We start from the raw sequence: 18,175 nt of genomic DNA, 5'->3' as shown, positions 1-18,175 counted from the left end.
CCCAGGAGGTCGTACCGCAGGGAGTCGACCACCCACCGGATGGCCAGGCACTCTTTCTCCACCGTACTGTACCTGCCCTCTCTCTCCGACAGCTTCCGTCTGATTTAGAGGACCGGGCGGTCCACCCCCTGCACCTGCTGGGACAAGATGTCCCCCAGCCCTCCGCTCGACGCATCAGTCTGCAAGACAAAAGGGAGAGAGAAGTTAGGTGTATGGAGCAGTGGTTCCCCACAGAGGGCCCGTTTCACCCCCTCAACCGCTCACTGGCACCGCTCCGTCCACTGGACCGGATCTGATGCACCTTTCTGGATCAGGTCAGTCAAGGGGCTGGTCAGTTCCGCAAAGCCCAGGATGAACCTCCTGTAGTAGCCCGCCATCCCCAAAAACTGCCTCACCTCTTTTTTTGTCTTGGGCCACGGGCAGGCTGCGATGGCTGCGGTTTTGTCCACCTGAGGGCGCAGCCTCCCGCCGCCCAAGTGGTACCCCAGATACCGTACCTCCCTCCGTCCAACTGCACACTTCCCCGGGTTGGCCGTGAGCCCGGCCTGCCTCAGAGACTCCAGCACCGCACCCACCCGCTGCACATGCGCCGCCCACGTGGTGCTGTGTATGACGACGTCATCTAGGTAGGCGGCAGCATACGCAGCATGCAGACGCAGCACCCGGTCCATGAGGCGCTTGAAGGTGGCCGGGGCACCGAACAACCCGAAGGGAATTATGGTGAATTGGTATAATCCAAACGGAGTGGAGAAAGCCGACTTTTCCCTGGACTCTGGTGACAAGGGAATCTGCCAGTAGCCCTTGGTCAAATCCAGTGTCATAAAAAACTGCGCGGTCCCCAATCGGTCCAGGAGTTCGTCGACCCGGGGCATCGGGTACGCATCAAACCGTGACACCGCATTCACTCTGCGATAGTCCACACAGAACCTTATCGAGCCGTCCTTCTTGGCGACAAGAACGATGGGGCTGCACCAGGCACTGTTGGACTCCTCTATTACCCCCATCTCCAGCATAGCGGAAAATTCTCGCTGAACAATTTTCCTTTTGTGTTCAGGTAACCTGTAGGGCTGCGTCAGCAACGTCACGCCTAAATGTACTATGAGATCCGTGCGACCTGGCAGAGAGGAGAACACATCATTAAATTGATCTTGCAACCAGGCTATGTCCGCTTGCTGGGCTGCAGAGAGATGGGCGTTGAATGGGAGCCGGGTTGGATCGGTGGACTTTGGGACCTATGGCCCCAGCTCCTCGCTCTCCGCTACTGCAGACACCAGGGACACGGACTCCGCCTCCCTCCATGCCTTGAGGAGGTTGAGGTGGTAGATCTGTGTAGCTCCACCCCTGTCAGATCGCACCACCTCATAGTCGACGTCCCCTACCCGCCGTGTAACCGCAAAGGGCCCTTGGCACTTGGCGAGTAGTTTTGAGCTAGAAGAAGGAAGCAATACAAGCACTTTTTCTCGAGGTGTAAATTGTCTCAGCTTGGCCCCTCTGTTGTACAGTCGTTGTTGACGCTCCTGGAGCAAATTCTCACGTGATAACTCCCCCAGTGTGTGGAGTTTGGCTCGCAGGTCGAGGACGTACTGAATTTCGTTCTTACCAGGACCCTCCTACCAGTGTTCCTTAAGTAGGTCGAGCACCCAACGTGGTTTCCTGCCAAACAGCAGCTCGAAGGGAGAAAATCCCGTGGAGGCTTGGGGAACCTCCCGTACGGCAAACAACAGAGGATCAAGCCATTTATCCCAATTACGTTCATCGTCGTGAATGAGCTTACCAATCATGGATTTTAACGTCCTATTCAGTCGTTCCACCAGGCCGTCAGTCTGGGGGTGATACATACTGGTCCGAACAGACTTAGCCCCCAGTAATTCGTACAGTTCCCGCAGTGTGCGTGACATGAACGAGGTGCCCTGGTCAATCAGAATATCTTTCAGGATTCCGACTCGAGAGATTACCTGAAACAGCGCCTGCGCAACACTCTTGGCGGAGATGCTGCGCAACAGCACTGCCTCGGGATATGGGGTTGCGTAATCTACCATAACTAACACAAAGCGATACCCCCGTGCACTCCGGTGAAATGGCCCGATGAGGTCCATACCTAAGCAGCTCCATTAACGGTAGCGGATGCAACGGTGCTCTCGGGATGGCCGGCTGGTTCACCATCGGTGCACATCCGCCCAGATGCCTGGCCAGTAAAATCGGGCCACTATCCGATCCAGAGTTTTATCGCTATCCATGTGACCCCCCATGGGGTTATAGTGAGCCGCCTGGAAAATTATTTCCCGACGGCTATTCGGTACCAACAGTGTCACGACTCACTCTGTATAGCCTGTCCCTAATCAGTGAAAAGTGCAGGTATGATAATGCTGTGTCGGGGCGCACCATTTGACCATGAAGGCAAAGTGTAGAGTATCATCACGAGACATCTCCAGTGGAAAATCTTCCATGGAGCGTAATACAGGAACCAGCGGCGTCTCCATTGGGGGCTCCGCCGGGTGAAACCCAGATCAATCTGTCCCCAAGATCATGGGGTGCGTTAGGCGGGAGCTAACCGCATCCTTTACTTTATGCTTTTTACCCCCAAACCTGATCTCTATCGGCACCACTGGGTAGTTGTGAATATCCTCATGCACACACTTAATACTCACCCGGGATGCCTCCACCAATGCCCCGGGTCGAACCAGCCTCTGGTGAATCATAGACTGCGTGCAGCCCGAATCCACCATCGCCTGATGTGTACCCCCTGGATCCTTACCGGAACGCAGTACGTCGCTCCTGGAGCGGGGGAGGGTGCTGGAGGCCCGGCAACCCGCACCGTCTGGCCCACCTCCATCAGCGGGCACTCCCGCCGGTAGTGTCCGGGTTGCTCGCACTTCCAACACCCCTGCCCTGGCGGTTGAGGAGCCCTCTGTAGGTTGGGGAGAGTTCCGGTAAGGCCGGATGGATCAGTACCCCGTGGAAGGGCTAGGGGCCCTGCTGCGATAACCTCCTTCGTGGCGTGGGGACGGGGACTGGCTGTGGCCGGCCGACCGCCCTCTCCCTGCCCGCCGGGGTAAACCGCCAGGTGGTCCTCAGCTCAGCTCAGTGATGTGGCGGCAGACCCTACAGGAGCTGCTTCACCACCACCTTCTCCACCACCGCCGGCGCTCCTCCCACGGCCACGGTGAACGCGAATGGGCGGTCCCCCGGCCCCAGCCTCGCCTCCCGAAACTGCCTCCTGTGGTCCTCGGGGGAGAGCCCCAGCCGGTCCATGATCGCCCTTTTTACGTCGGTGTAGACATGCCTGGCAGGGTTGCTCTCTGTGCCTCCCCGGTCAGAAGAGGCAACAGGCGGATCGCCCACTCACGCTCTCGCTCCAGGTCCTGCTCACTGCTTTTCAAGAGGGAGACAATCAGTCCAGATCACTTCCACCTGTGCTTCTTACTCAACTACTGGCACCGTCCCCTGAACCACTGAACCACACCCCGCCACCACAGTTGCTGTCCAACGGTTTGTTACACAGACACTACACGGGAGACAGATATCAGTCGGTTTGTATTTTGGTGGTTTTCAGCTAGTCGTATTAAAAACAGTCTTCACAAATAAATCTTTTCTCTCAGCAATCATCTCAGCCTATTTCTGTTTACAGCTAGTCTCTTCTTCTAATCTACAGGACAATGTCAGCCAAAAGATGTTTATTAATAACCAGCTGGGGCCTAGAGCGAGGAATTACTGACATAGTCCCCCCCCTGGCCCTGTGCTCTGTCCATCCCAGGAGAAATCCAATTATAGACATTACAGGCCAGGTGATGGAGTAGGGTTACAGGACAGCCATTCCTCCTCGGAGTCACTTTGTATTGTGTTCGCTCTGTCTCACAACCTATCACACCATCACAAGACGGTTGATGCAAATTACATTGCCTGATATACTCTCTATACACAAAGGAGAATCCTGGCCTTGGTTCCATCAGATTGTACTTGATATTAAATGGTCTTTATATTAGTACCGTTCAAGTTTTTCAAAGCACTTTTCAATACATTTCACTCCCACATTTCACGCATATTCATACACAGCATGCAGAGCAGTAATTTGGGGTTAGTGTCTTGCACAGGGAAGCTTAGACACTTGGACTAGAGGAGCTGAGGAACAAACCAATGGTCTTCTGATTGAGGGAGACTCACTCTACCTTCTGAGCCGTATCTCCAGATCCCGAGTGCTCGGCTTATTAATGGCAGCAACAGCTGTTTAACATTGTGGTGACCAAATGAGTGCAACTGAATATGCAAACCCGTTACAACATACTTTTGATCATAAGCAGCCTGAGGATAACTACTAGAAGAAGAAGAATCAGAAAACCATGAAGAATTTTAAAGATAACATTTCACTCCCATAACTATAGTTCAACCTATAACTGATCTGTAATTTGAGCATTTTGTCAGACAGAAAAATATATTTCACAACAGAAAAACTATTTTGATCCCATGCGGGGAAATGAAGGTTATGTTGCTATTCTTTACAATGTTTTATTTTATTTAGAAGCCACATCACAAGGACCAGGTCAGACCTTGATGTCAATAAAGGGTAGAATGAGGACTTTTTTCAGTTTCCAAGTATGAAGACATACATGCAACATACGTGTAGTTAGTGTGCAGGTTTGCTCTTCATTTGAGAGGTGATTATTGGAGATAGAGGAGGGTGTGGTTGTGTGAGAGTTTAGTAGAGGCATAGCAGTGGGAGTGTCCACTCCTCGGTCATATAAATGCACTCCCTCTATCCTTGACAGAGTTTACTGTCTCCACCAGGCTGTCACGTCTTCAAATCTCTGCACGGCTTCTAAAATCCACTAGCCAAACCTCAGCCAAAATGGAGGCCATCAAGAAGAAGATGCTCATGCTAAAGTTAGACAAGGAGAATGCACTGGACCAGGCTGAACAAGCTGAAGCCGACAAGAAAGCAGCCGAAGACAGAAGCAAGCAGGTGGGTAATGAACACAGACGCACTACATTTAGATCCAATCACACAAAGAAAAATTGGGAACCCGCCCAAATCGAGTCCTCAATCCGGTTAACAGGCTAAATAACTGGATCTGCTCATCAATTACATTCTTTGAACGCAGTTTGAAGATAAATAAACTGGATGAAGTCTTTTTGCTCTCTCTTAAATAAAACCATGAGCAGCATTTGTATAATTAACTCACTACTGAGATTGCAATTACATAAACTAAATGTGGTCGGAATCCCAGCTTGCCATTGGAGTAATCGGTTCATATACATAAATCTAAGTTTTACTCCTGTCATTCTATTCCTTGAACATTTTCAGTTAAGTGAGTTACAAAGTTAAATATTCTGTTTATGTCATATTTCAAAATTATTTACTCATTTCAATTTCAATATCAAACTATGCCACATTCTGCCTTCTATCAGTGTACTTATAATGGCTCTTATCTATAGCAAGTTGATTTGGATAAAAGCGTCAACTAGTTCACATGTAATGTAAAGTATTTTAATTTAGCTATTTATTTTTAATATTTATTTTTTTCTCCCAGTATGTCAAACCATAATTTGTTCTATATTTTATCACGTATTTGTTTAGTTAACATGAAAATTGAGTTCATGAAAATGTATAAAAACAATGTCCACCATCTAATTGAAAATCATCACGTTTGTCACTAAGCCAGCCCTTCTACATATTTTGGCTTGAGGATTTGTTGCAACAAAAAAGAAAATAGTGCTTTAACTCAAGCTTTTATCCAAAGCGAGTTAAATTAAAGAACATTGGACACAATCCAAAATTATTAGAAAATCTATTGTTTTTTTAAATTATGTTTGGGGAAAACGTGTAGTTTAAGTAAAGTCTTATTAGTCTGCAAAGAAAGATGTGGAGAGTCCTGAGGAGTCAATGGGAAGACTTTGTACAACGATAGCTAAGAGGAATTCTTCTGTAAATCGTAGATAAGAGATACTGTACTTGTATTTCTCTTTCCAAATCTTCCGACCACTCAAACCTCTTTAGCACTATAAGCCATCATTCACCCACACACACCCATTCACACACGGGCGACACTAGCTACCAGTTATTTACTGCTGCTTACTAACATTGACACCATTCACACACAGTGGTCACAGGTACGGGAGCTTTTTTGGGGTAAAGTCCCTTGCCCAAGGGCACATTGGCATGGACACCAGTAGAGCCAGGAATCAAACCCTGCCACTCCACTGAACTGGTTATTCGTCCCCACCACAGCATGAGCCAAGCAGCAGTGGCTTGTTGGTTCTTTTGGAGAATGTTTTGGAGAAGACGTCTGCCAGCCAGGGGCCCTGCTAGACTTCCTCTGTTGTGGACTCACTTCCCAAAGTAGCCCAGCCCGTTATGGAGGCGTTTCCTTTCCGCCCATTGCCAACTACCGCGCTCCCTAGGACCAGGTTTCCGCTCAACTCATTGACTGTTCCAACCAGTGTGCCACTCAGGGGCCAAATGACAGTAAACACTTCTAACACAAAACAGATACAGTCTGCTCAAAACACAGTTGGAAGCCCAGTCACTTCATCACATTTTCACAAGGGATGGTTCACTTTAGGCATTGCTCCAATTCATTTCATTTTGTAGCGCCCGACATTACAAATCTGCCTAAGAGGCTTTTACAATCTTTACACATTTGACATTATAACCTGTAACCCTTAAATTAACACAGGAAAAAAACCTGCCCAAAAAACTGGCAGAAAATGATGGAAGGGGGGAGAGAGATAGTGGAGGGATCCCTCTTCTAGGATGGTGGAACTTCCCTAAAAGAATTAGTGACCACCGGTCATCTGACAATCGGTGCGAGACAGACACAGAGGTGGAAGTCCTGCTTCTAGTTTCCAGCAACACAACCTAAACACTTTCTCTGTATATGGGAGCTATTGTGTACTAAAGCATCAGGATTTTATGGGACTTGGATGAGCGAGTCCTTATGTCCTCTGCCATGAGAAAGCTGTACACGCAGTGGAAGTCTGATAGTTGGGTAACTGGCACCCAGCTATCAGTTTACCTTGGGGAGGATATGGATGTGGTTATCATTCCAATGGACGATCCAGGTGCTCCTTTCAAAGAGTGAGACTGCAACTTTGGAGAGCTATCAAATTGATGTGAAAGACTGAGAAAGGATACTATCAGAGCCATCCTGAATAAAACTACTGACTCTCTCTGTTTTTTGTATTCTACTATTTGTCACAGTACATTATACTATGTTGTGTTTGTATTACACTTTGACAGCTGTGGGCAGGAAATACACAGCTTTGGAGGTTCAGTGTCTACCTCAAGGGCATCTCCAACTACTAGTCCACTAGTCCTCTGTCTGTGAGCTACTGCTGCCTCAATTAGTACATAACTGGCCATGGGTTGCATGTAATATGTCATGAAAACGTTTGAAAAATGATTTATTTGTTGGTACCTGAGTGAAAGAAAGGTCAGACTACAGAATAGTGCATTAGATTTCCCAAATCTGTATGTAACCAATAGTGAGAACCCCATATTGAAACAGGTTCTTCTTGCTGTATTAATACCTGCAGTTAAAGTGGTCATTAACAGATCTCTCTGTGTGACAAAACAACAAAATCCTCAATTATCATTTGGAGTAAAAATTCAAGTTAATACCATCTTTTAGTGAGGTCATACAGCCCAATATCCCAAATCTGCCTCACAGGACTTTATAACCTTTACAGCGTACAACACTTTCTGTCCTTAGCCCCTAAATTTGTATCGGAAAAAAACTCTTCAAAAATGAAATTGAAAAAAATATAAAGTGAACTGTTATAATGGTAGGGAATATGATGGCCAGCAGGAATAATAGTAGGTGCTAAGATGTACATATTCATAGTCATGTTGAAAACGATGTTATGTTCAATTCCAGTGCATTATAATCAATGTATTAAGCACGACAAAAAATGATCCAATGAACACATTGCTAACTAGTGTTTGATCTCCAATGACCTCAGCATGAAGACGAACTCCTGCAAATGCAAAAGAAGCTGAAGGGGACTGAAGACGAGCTTGACAAGTATTCGGAGGCCCTGAAGGATGCTCAGGAAAAGCTTGAGGTGGCTGATAAGAAGGCTGCTGATGTGAGTAATACAATTCCAAAAGTGCAATACAAACTTCCATCATATTATTATTATTACTTAGCGTCTTATTACATTATTGTCTATGCTTATTTCAAAACGTGATGTGATGGTGTCAGTGTAAACCAGGCCTGGCTGATTCCCTGCGTCTCCCTTGCATTCCATTGTCATTATGCTGTGCATGGACTCCTCACAGCTGTTGGGGGGGATTAAGTGGCCTATTTCGGCCATGATGTCAGTCGCTCAACCTTGACTGCATGCTTAACAATGGTCCAAGTCCATTTTGGGTGCATCATCCATTCCTCCTGGGTCACAGTATTTATTTAGTCCGTTTACTTTTGGAGAGAATAAGCAGGCAACCGAAAAAAATAAAAGATTTTAATTATGTACACTAGCTAATAGAGCAAATGAACAACAGACTTACCATATTAACATGTATGACTACGATTCCTGTTAATCTGACAACCATTGAAGGAAGGAAGGCCAACATTCCAGCTTTTAGTCTCGACTGTGGGTGAGTGGGGAGCAGGTCGTCCTCCAATCAGAGGGTTGTCGGTTCGATCCCAGGTCCGGCTAACCCGCGTGTCGATGTGTGGGCAAGACACTTAACCCAACATGGCTCCTGTAGCTGCGACTACAGTGTGTGGATGTTAGCTACTGATGGCAGGTGTCACTGTGTGTGGTTCTCCTGTCATCAGTGTGTGAATGGGTGTGAATGGGTGAATGATGTCATGTAGTGTTAAAGGGCTTTGAGTGGTCAGAAGACTAGAAAAGCGCTATACAAGTACAGACCATTTACCATTTAGTCTCGTGCCTCTTTTCATTTTCAGTCATTGCTGAAAAATGTTATTCAGGTTCTACATATAGAAAGCACAGCTGACAGCGGAGGCCGCTGCTCTAAGAATGCCTGAAACAAAATACAAGTGTAAGGCCGTAGTTTCAGGAGCAGCTGGATCCAAATTATTTATTATCTAACTGTATCTCTTTTTTATCATTGAAAGCATTAAAAACAATACCTTTCAAACCATCTCATATGATGACTGGACTTTCCCCTTTAAAAACCAATCAAGTATAAACAGGGGTGGACCGAAGCATTTTGACCCAGAGCACACCATCCCAATAGGTCACACACCACCCGTCTTCACTGCACTTGGTGAAGGCTCTGAATTAGGAGGGGATACAGGGAAATGAAGGGGAAAGGAACACAAACCATTAGGAGCCTTAGTTCAGGCTATATTTTTTGCTTAGTGGCTGCGATTGCGATATAATGTGATATCATATCTATACAAGACAGATCCGGGATGTGGAGAGCCTTTAAGAGACAAATCCAAATGCTCCCAATATTGTATGTTGTAACTTTAAACCCTTAACAGCAATGGTCGAGTTGTTGCCCCTACTGTTTTCCAATGTTTAACCATGATCACCCCTGCCTGTGTATCAACTCTAAATGTCTTCTCATCCATTATTATTCTAGGATTTGTCATACCTTGTAAACGTCACACTCCCCCATTACCATCACCAGCTAGGTGTTCATTTAAAGAAAAAAAGAACGTCACACAGCATTTGAAGGTGCATGCCTTATATAACCCATTACAGCAAGCGTTATTACGAGTAGGACAATGCATCCGACACAGGCTTTGTTACAGATGGTGAACCATGATAAAAGGGTAATGCTTCTCAGCAAGGAACATGTTTTCTACACGCGGCAGCGTCTACACCGAGGTAAAAGTCCTTTTCACTCCGACCATTATTTTCTGTGCTCAGGCTGAAGCAGAAGTGGCTTCCCTGAACCGACGTATCCAGCTGGTGGAGGAGGAGTTGGATCGAGCTCAGGAGAGACTGGCAACGGCTTTGCAGAAGTTAGAGGAGGCAGAGAAGGCTGCTGATGAGAGTGAAAGGTGATTTTCTGCAGTCACTGTGATCAGTGTTCATAGATTAGAGGGATAATTCACATTACAAATCATGGCAACAGAAGAGGACCAGGGTTTCTCCACAGAAACATGCTCTGTTACACCTACTGTCACCAGCAGTGATGCCACAGGGTCCTGGAATACACCTGAACATCACTGCAGCTCAGCCATTCGTGAGGAGCTTTGAGTAGTTAGGCATCTGGTGAGGACGCCCCCACGGCGCCTCCTTAGGGAGGTGATCCAGGCACGGCCAGCTGGGAGAGGCCCCGGGGAAGACCCAGGACTAGGTGGAGAGATTATATCTCTGCACTGGCCTGGGAACGCCTTGGGATCCCCCAGTCAGAGCTGGTAGATGTGGTCCGGGAAAGGGAAGTTTGGGGTCCCCTGCTGGAGTTGTTGCCCCTGCGACCCGACATATTCAACATAGAGATCATCTGACAACTTCCAGAGGAGTAATGTCTCCCTGGGTGTGCTGTTATCAGAGCTCCTTCTCTCTGTACACATAGCCAGCTGGCCCGATTGCCACTTACTTCAGTACATGTCAGTCTATGTGTCCATGTGTTTGTGCCCCACTGACTAGCTAATGACCACATATGGTTGATTGCAAGACTGAGGAAGTATAATGTTTCACACCACTTTTTCATTACAATTGACATAATGAAGAGTTGATACTAATCTGATCAGTGGCCGTTCTGTGTTGAGTTTGCATGTTCCTCCCACAGTCCAAAGACATGCTCTGGGGGTTATTCTGTAGGGGTGTGAATGTCTCCATGTCAGCCCTGTGAGTGTCGGGCGACCAGGTGATGTTAACTTGTATTGACTCCAACCCCCGAGACTCTCTAGGGCAGGGGTGTCAAACTCATTTAAGGTTTGGGCCAGATAATGCCTACTTTGATCCAGACCATTAAAAATCATAGGGGGAGGAGGTCTTGCGTGTCCTTGCGTCTCTCTGAAAACGCAGAAGCATAAACTAGGCTTAAGGCCATAGTCAAAGAGGTCTAAGGGAGGGGTCCCCACACTTTTTTCAACTTGCGAGCTACATTTCACTCAACTTTTCAACCCAAGTCATGGCGATCTACCCTCCCACTCGAATAATAATAATTACCAGAAGTAGCAGTAACCAGACGGAACAACAGCGCTGCATACAACAAGCGTCTCGTCTGTCAGAAGCGATGGCGCATGCGTGGTCACCTGACCTGATATATCTTATTTTCCAATGGAAAAGATCTGGCGGCACTGCGTTGGTGAACGACCTGCTGGTCCAACGCATGCGCTCACCCACAGAGTGGCACCCCCAGTGGACTTTTTAGGAATAGCAGCCACTTTTATAGAAATCCAATTTATGTCCTTGTGTAATTCTCACAATAGCGAAGTCATCCATCCATAATTCACTTTTTTATAGATAGAATATTTGAATAGAATAGAATGCTAAAAATGGAGAACATTTTTGAGGTAAGAAATAAGTAATGGCTTGTGTGCACAGAGGTATGAAGGTGATTGAGAACAGGGCTCAAAAAGATGAAGAAAAGATGGAGCTTCAGGAGATTCAGCTGAAGGAGGCCAAACACATCGCAGAGGAGGCAGACCGCAAGTATGAGGAGGTGAGTTTGTGAATGAGAAGTCTTAGAATACAGCTTTCTCACGAGCATCTCAAAGGAGCATTTTCTACATGCACCGCTGCAGAATTGACAATGGCGTTTCACAATAAACCCACCGTTTGAGACACCAGCACTCATCCTTGTAACCGACCAGTCCCACACATTGATCTCTAATGCATCTGTCCAGGTGGCTCGTAAACTGGTGATTGTAGAAGCAGAGCTGGAGCGAACGGAGGAGAGGGCAGAACTTGCTGAAGCGTAAGTCTCATCACCGTGTGTGTGTGTGTGTGTGTGTGTGTGTGTGTGTGTGTGTGTGTGGTCAGGGCTGGTTTCCCTTTATTCTATACTAAACAAAATAAAACCAAGGTGTTCTTAATGGTGAAGTCCTGATGATGAACAGAGATGTCTCACAGCCTGAGGAGTATTTCTTTACTTGTGTCTCACCCGTTTTATTCAAGGGAAGAACCTGAATACTCTTTTTACAATGTGAATTTATCACCATAGTATCTTGAAATTAAATTGGCTTCCTTCCTTCCTTCCTTCCTTCCTTCCTTCCTTCCTTCCTTCCCTGAAATCAAAACTTCTACAGCAAATGTGCTGAACTGGAGGAGGAACTGAAGAACGTCACCAATAACCTGAAGTCTCTGGAGGCCCAGGCTGAGAAGGTAAAGATAAACTGCACAACTCAAAGTTGCTTTAGTTATTCTGCATATAGGGTAACAAATGAAAACTTAAATAAATGACTAGGGAAACAAACATAGCATACATAGTTAGGGTTTCTCACTTGAAAGATGTAGAGACTCCAAAAGGGCAAAACACAAAACCAGAAAAACTGTCAGTTCTCATAACATGTAGGTACAGAAACCCCGAATGACAATCTGACAGGGAACAACAGAAAGACACACCTATATATAGGAGGGGAAACTAACCAGACACAGGGGAAACAATCAGGGAGATAGAGGACAGGTGAATGACAACGGGCAAAGGGCGGAGTCTACGGACAATGACAACAAACACATGACGAAATAAACAAACCGGGGCATAACAAAACACACAGCAATCACAATGAACGTTTCTTGTTTTTATCCAAAACAAAAGACAGATTCCCATGGACCTTTTCTTGTTAGAGCACAGATAGCACAAGACCATCACTGCACAAAGGCAGAGAGACACAAGTCCACACAGAGACGAGTCCAAACTGGTTCCCTTACCACCAATCTCATTGTAAATGTTTTAACTACTGTATTTCAGGAAAACTGCTTTGAACGTTAGTCCTTTGCTGGGCCAACATTTGGTTTTTCAGCAGAATGTAGTGTTCTTTTCATAGACTTTTAGTCATTAATATGTATTTTCCTGATCCCGACTGCTTTCTGCAAATATTGTGAATTTCCTAAATGATGGTGTTGGTAATACAAGGTTTTCCAGAATCTGCCAAATGTAAACTGTTCATTTCCACTTTCTATTTAAGCATTTAAATAATGTTGTTTCTCATTGCAGTACTCTCAAAAGGAGGACAAATATGAGGAAGAGATCAAGATCTTGACTGACAAGCTGAAAGAGGTGAGACAAGACGAACGACCAATACTTTCCTCAATATAAAACCATCCTACAGCATCAGAGACTGAGCGATGTGTTAAGACCGCAAAGGTTGACTTTAGTTTTTGACTTTAGATGTCTTCTGACGTTGTCATCTTAGGCTGAGACCCGGGCTGAGTTTGCTGAAAGATCTGTGGCAAAGCTGGAGAAGACCATTGATGATCTGGAAGGTATACATAGAATACACTTACCAACCAACCCTGAGGGTGCCCTTTACATAGACTTAAAAAGGTCTGATATCCAAATGGGTGCGCTTTTTCACCGACAAAGTGAATGCTTTAGCAACCTCCCAGACTCCTAAGTCTGTGCTCTAGGGGAACGTTCATGAGTGAGTCCGTTTTGTACAAATAATCTAGGTTGCTCTTAATTCCCATTTACCAGTCATACAAGTACATTAGCGTGTCATCACTTGTGCTCTGCTTCATGTGCGATTAAAGTGTAGGATGTCATGTATGCATCCAACTAAAAGTAGTCATTTTTATCCAGAGAGAAAAAGAAAAATATATATATATATAGTAAATTAACATTTTAAATTAACATATCTCGGTAATTGTGATTAACAAGCTCTTTGCACTGTACTTTATTATCAGATCCATTTTAGTATATGCTGATAAGATAGTAATACTTTGTTTACAGCTTAGATATAAATGTCCTGTTCTGTATGACAGTAGAAAAAGGTTTTCACACCGACAGCTAACCTTTCTGACGTACGTCTCCATAGCTGCCACAGCACTTTACGGCCCCACTAATGTGTGTTGTCACTATGGTTCTACCTAACTGTCTGTTCCCACATTTCCACGTTGGATGTGGACGAATCATTTCCAGAGGGTGAACCCTGTTTCAAATCAGGGTTGAAGGTTCTATGGCCCTGCAATATTTCTTGTCACAAAAGATCTCATCACATGTTCCACAATACTAATATGAGTCTATCTTGTGTTTCCCGTTCCCTTTACAACACCTCTTGCTGTATGGACACAAAGATGAGCTTTATGCACAGAAGCTGAAGTACAAAGCCATCAGCGAGGAACTGGACCACGCCCTGAATGACATGACATCTATGTGAGTGATATGTGACATTTCCTATGGAGAAGTTTATTATGAGGCAGCCTGTAATTGTGGATCAAAAGTAACTTTATTGTACACTGACCCCTCAGTTTGTAATTCTGCTTATTACAGCTGCCAAAAAGGAGGCGGGTCATTTTACAATAAACCAGGAAACAAACTAAATCAAAACCAAGACCGGGATGGGTTTGGAATTTATAATTCCTCAATAATCAAAACATGTATATATTTTCATTAGTGAAATGTGTAACTTCAAAAACAGCTTCAGTCAGCAGATTCCATTGCAAGACACAATAGTTGTACTTTAAATGAAATAAAACTCATCAAACCGGCTTTGGTTAGACTTTGTTAGAATGCTGAGTTGAAATATGTGCAGGTTTATTTAGTTTAAAATAAAGTGCATGCTGCGCATAGAACTGTGGGTCCTTTGGGGCAAAGAGGATACGAACATGCATCCTTTAAAAACCTCTGAATGACGGATTCACTCCTTTGTAGAATTTGCCAGATGGGACAGGTTTAATTTGAGTGTTGTGTTGTAGGGTGAGATTTAAGTTGTGCTGCCGATCATGCAACTTCATTCCAGTCAGTGTTATGTCAGAAAAAATGAATATGACATTGACATTTCTTCCAATAACTTCCCCTTTTGACATGTTCTAAAGTATGTGAAAATACTCAATGAAATAATGTAGTTCTTCACCACCATCTCTTGCGTCTTGTGTTTTTTTAGCTAACCATCCAGAAGCTCCACCGTCCTGCCAAGTTGGGCCCTCCTGCCCACCAGCACCACCCATCAGCACCATCTCGTGCATCTCAGTACTCAACTGTTGAATGGAAAAGTTGTCTTCCAGCTTTACTTTGTTTCTTGCTCTATTTATCTGCTGAACTGGCTCCTTCTCACGGGGTTTCTAGTCTCTGTCTAATGACCATTGTTCATTGAATGTTTTCTGTGTCTACTCTGTTCTCTAACAAGGTGAAACAAGAGGAGAAAAAAGCTTGCGCTAATGAAATGTGTCCATGGCGGTTCTTGTTACGTACTCCATATCAAAAATTGTGGACACAAAAACCTCAAATATATCACAAAAAATGATTTCCATACATATAAATATATATATATATATATATATATATATATATATATATATATATATATATATATATATATATATATATAGACTCAATTTGACCTTCAAGTATCAGTAGTGGGGTACTGTACAGAACCCAGGAGCCATTCAGTGTCTTGCTTAATTACACCTGGACATTTAGACAGCAGGAGCCGTGGATTGAGAGAGGCCACAATGGTCAGGTATTGAGCAAAATGTAAACTTTAAATTTGAATGTAGGCCTCAGCAGGTCCTTTTGTACGGCATTAACCTAAATGTTGAGTGTCGGCCGAATAGAATATACAGGAAATGTTTTGAAACTCCAGAAAACCCAGTGGACATCATCGCCAATGAGTGACCCATTGCAGGAAAAGTAGACATGGCAGAGAGTTTTAAGTAGAAAAAAATTAAAGGGAAGAAGATAACCTATCAAGTACAATTTATAATGTAAAAAAAGGTCTGTCCATCATGATATTACAGGTTGCACTTTACAAAGCTTAATTTGCAAAATTTGCTCTTATACAAACTAAAAGACTAATTTCCCAATAAATGAACACTTCAGATGCTTCCTTAAGTCACAGTGAAAAGAAAACGGACAACCACAGACAGTGGGAGATGACGGACAGCTGAGTAGTGCATGCACTACAATACATGAACTGTATACAAAACAAGTGTGTGCATGAATGAACTGAAAACAGAAAATAAGATCAAAAAGTGGTGGTACTCAGTACCCAGTACTCAGTACTCAGATCTGAATAAAAGTAGCAACAATCTTTCGTGACAACTTTTAAGAGAGATCTGATTAACCTGTGAGGAGCAGGGTGTAAAGTAAAAAACGTCTAGCTGTGACTAGATTTCATTCAATTTTATTTTGTACAGCCCAAATTTGCCTCAGAGGGCTTTACAGTCTGTACACATACGACATCCTCTGCCCCGAAACCCTCCATCGGCACAGGAAAAACTCCCCAAAAAATGAAAAAACCCTTCCAAGAGGGAAAAAAGGGAAGAAACCTTAGGGAGAACGTCAGAGGAGGATCCCACTCCCGGGATGGACAGACTACAATGGATGCCATGTGTACAGAATGAACAATGTATAATACATGCAACTCCTATGACAGAAATGATTCAAGTAATTGTGAGTAGTAAGCCAGGCGCACAGCAGGACCACTGCAGGGACAACCACCATCAGATAGAACCACCATCACATAGAACCACCATCCACAGAAGCCTGTGGGGAGGGAGAGCACAGAGACTTTAGGAGAGGGTAATGTTGGTTTATGAGTACAGTAATATGATTAATATTTAAAATAATAATGATGATGATGAGTTGCAGCAGCAGGTCCACAGGGTCCAGAAGGAACTACAATCTACGGAGACCTGCTAGGGGAGAAAGCACAAAAAACTCCCGGAAAGAAGCAGAATTAGTCATGTGCATTAATAAAACGTGAATTATTGTAGAACGAGAGCGTGAGAGAGGAGCTCGGTGTGTCCTAAGAATTCCACCGGCATTCTAAGCCTATAGCAGCTTAACTAAGGGCTGGTCCGGGCTGACCTGAGCCAGCCCTAACTATAGGCAGAATCAAAGAGGAACGTTTTAAGTTTTACCTTAAAAGAGCTGACCGAATCTGCCCCCCGGACTGAAAGTGGAAGCTGGTTCCACAAAAGAGGAGCTTGATAACTGAAGGCTCTGGCCCCCAGCCTACTTATTAAAACCATAGGAACAACCAGTAACCCAGCATCTATGGAGCGCAGCTGCCTTGTAGGGCAATAAGGTGTTACAAGCTCTTTAAGATACAACGGTGCCTCACCAGCAAGTGCCTTGTAGGTGAGGAGAAGTACCTTGAAAATCTATTCTTGATTTAACAGGGAGCCAGTGCAGAGAAGTTAATACAGGAGTGATATGATCCCTTTTCTTAGTTCTTGTTAATACACGTGCTGCAGCATTCTGAACCAACTGGAGAGGCTTAAGAGATTTACAAGAGCAGCCCGATAACAAAGAATTACAGTAGTCCAGTCTGGAAGTGACAAACGCATGAACTAATTTTTCTGCATCACTTTGAGACAGGAGGTTCCTGATTTTTGATATATTACTTACATGAAAAAAGGCAGTCCTTGAAATCTTCTTTATATGCGAGTTGAAGGTCATATCCTAGTCGAAGAGCACTCCAATATTCTTGATGGTGCTGCTGGGTACCAGAGCAATTCCATCCATAAAAAGTGTATGACGTGACAGCTGGCTTCAAAGGCGCTCTGGGCCTATCAGGATAACTTCTGTTTTTTCTGAGTTTAGCATCAGGAAGTTGCGGGTCATCCAAGTTTTGTTGTCTCCAAGACATTCTTGAAGTCTAACAAGCTGGTCCGTCTACTGGTTTGATCGACAGATAAAGTTGAGTATCGTCTGCATAACAATGGGAGTTTATGCAGTATTATCTGATAAGGTTTAACAATTATCATATGAATGTGCACAGGGTAAGGAGGTCATGACATATGAGAAATGTAGAGCAGATTAGATAATGTATAACCGAGTTAAAACAAACTTCCAAATGTTTGTTTTGTTTTTGCGGATGCTCCGCGGTCACATAGATATATTTTTTCAAGCTTTAATATTTAAAGTTAAAGGTCTCAAGATCACACAAATTTAAAAATAATCAAATTTAATCTCTGGGAGGAGTTTGGTCTTTGGCAAGTAATTTAGAAGTTAGGTTTCTTGCCATATTGAGCCCCTTAGAAGTTCATTGGTCCATATCTTATTAAAACAATTTGATATCTACAAGACTTAAATGACTTCTGATGTCATTGAACCAATAATGATCCACAGAAACTGTTTAGG

At 44.5% G+C, this 18,175-nt stretch overlaps 1 protein-coding gene across 1 annotated transcript; it reads left to right on the top strand.

Annotated features, from left to right (window-relative positions):
- Positions 1-4,643: 4,643 nt before the first annotated feature.
- On the top strand, positions 4,644-16,118 carry tpm3 (tropomyosin 3). The gene is made up of 10 exons (XM_040189118.2): positions 4,644-4,957; positions 7,957-8,082; positions 9,844-9,977; positions 11,473-11,590; positions 11,775-11,845; positions 12,177-12,252; positions 13,085-13,147; positions 13,284-13,353; positions 14,164-14,242; positions 14,973-16,118. The coding sequence occupies exons 1-10, from the start codon at positions 4,844-4,846 to the stop codon at positions 14,974-14,976; spliced, it is 855 nt and encodes a 284-aa protein (XP_040045052.2). The 5' UTR covers positions 4,644-4,843; the 3' UTR covers positions 14,977-16,118.
- Positions 16,119-18,175: the final 2,057 nt, after the last annotated feature.

The sequence above is a fragment of the Gasterosteus aculeatus genome, chromosome 10 (assembly GCF_964276395.1).
Source record: "Gasterosteus aculeatus chromosome 10, fGasAcu3.hap1.1, whole genome shotgun sequence".
In the NCBI taxonomy this organism is placed as follows: Eukaryota; Metazoa; Chordata; class Actinopteri; order Perciformes; family Gasterosteidae; genus Gasterosteus; species Gasterosteus aculeatus.
This window is presented reverse-complemented; position numbering and strand designations above follow the sequence as displayed.

What these genes read in the sequence shown, in the direction of transcription:
- tpm3 (XM_040189118.2), top strand. Translation starts at nt 4,844, where the DNA reads ATGGAGGCCATCAAGAAGAAGATGCTCATGCTAAAGTTAGACAAGGAG. An exon ending in GCTGCTGATGAGAGTGAAAG is followed by an intron (nt 9,978 to 11,472) that starts GTGATTTTCTGC and finishes TTGTGTGCACAG; the next exon opens with AGGTATGAAGGTGATTGAGA. An exon ending in GACCATTGATGATCTGGAAG is followed by an intron (nt 13,354 to 14,163) that starts GTATACATAGAA and finishes ATGGACACAAAG; the next exon opens with ATGAGCTTTATGCACAGAAG.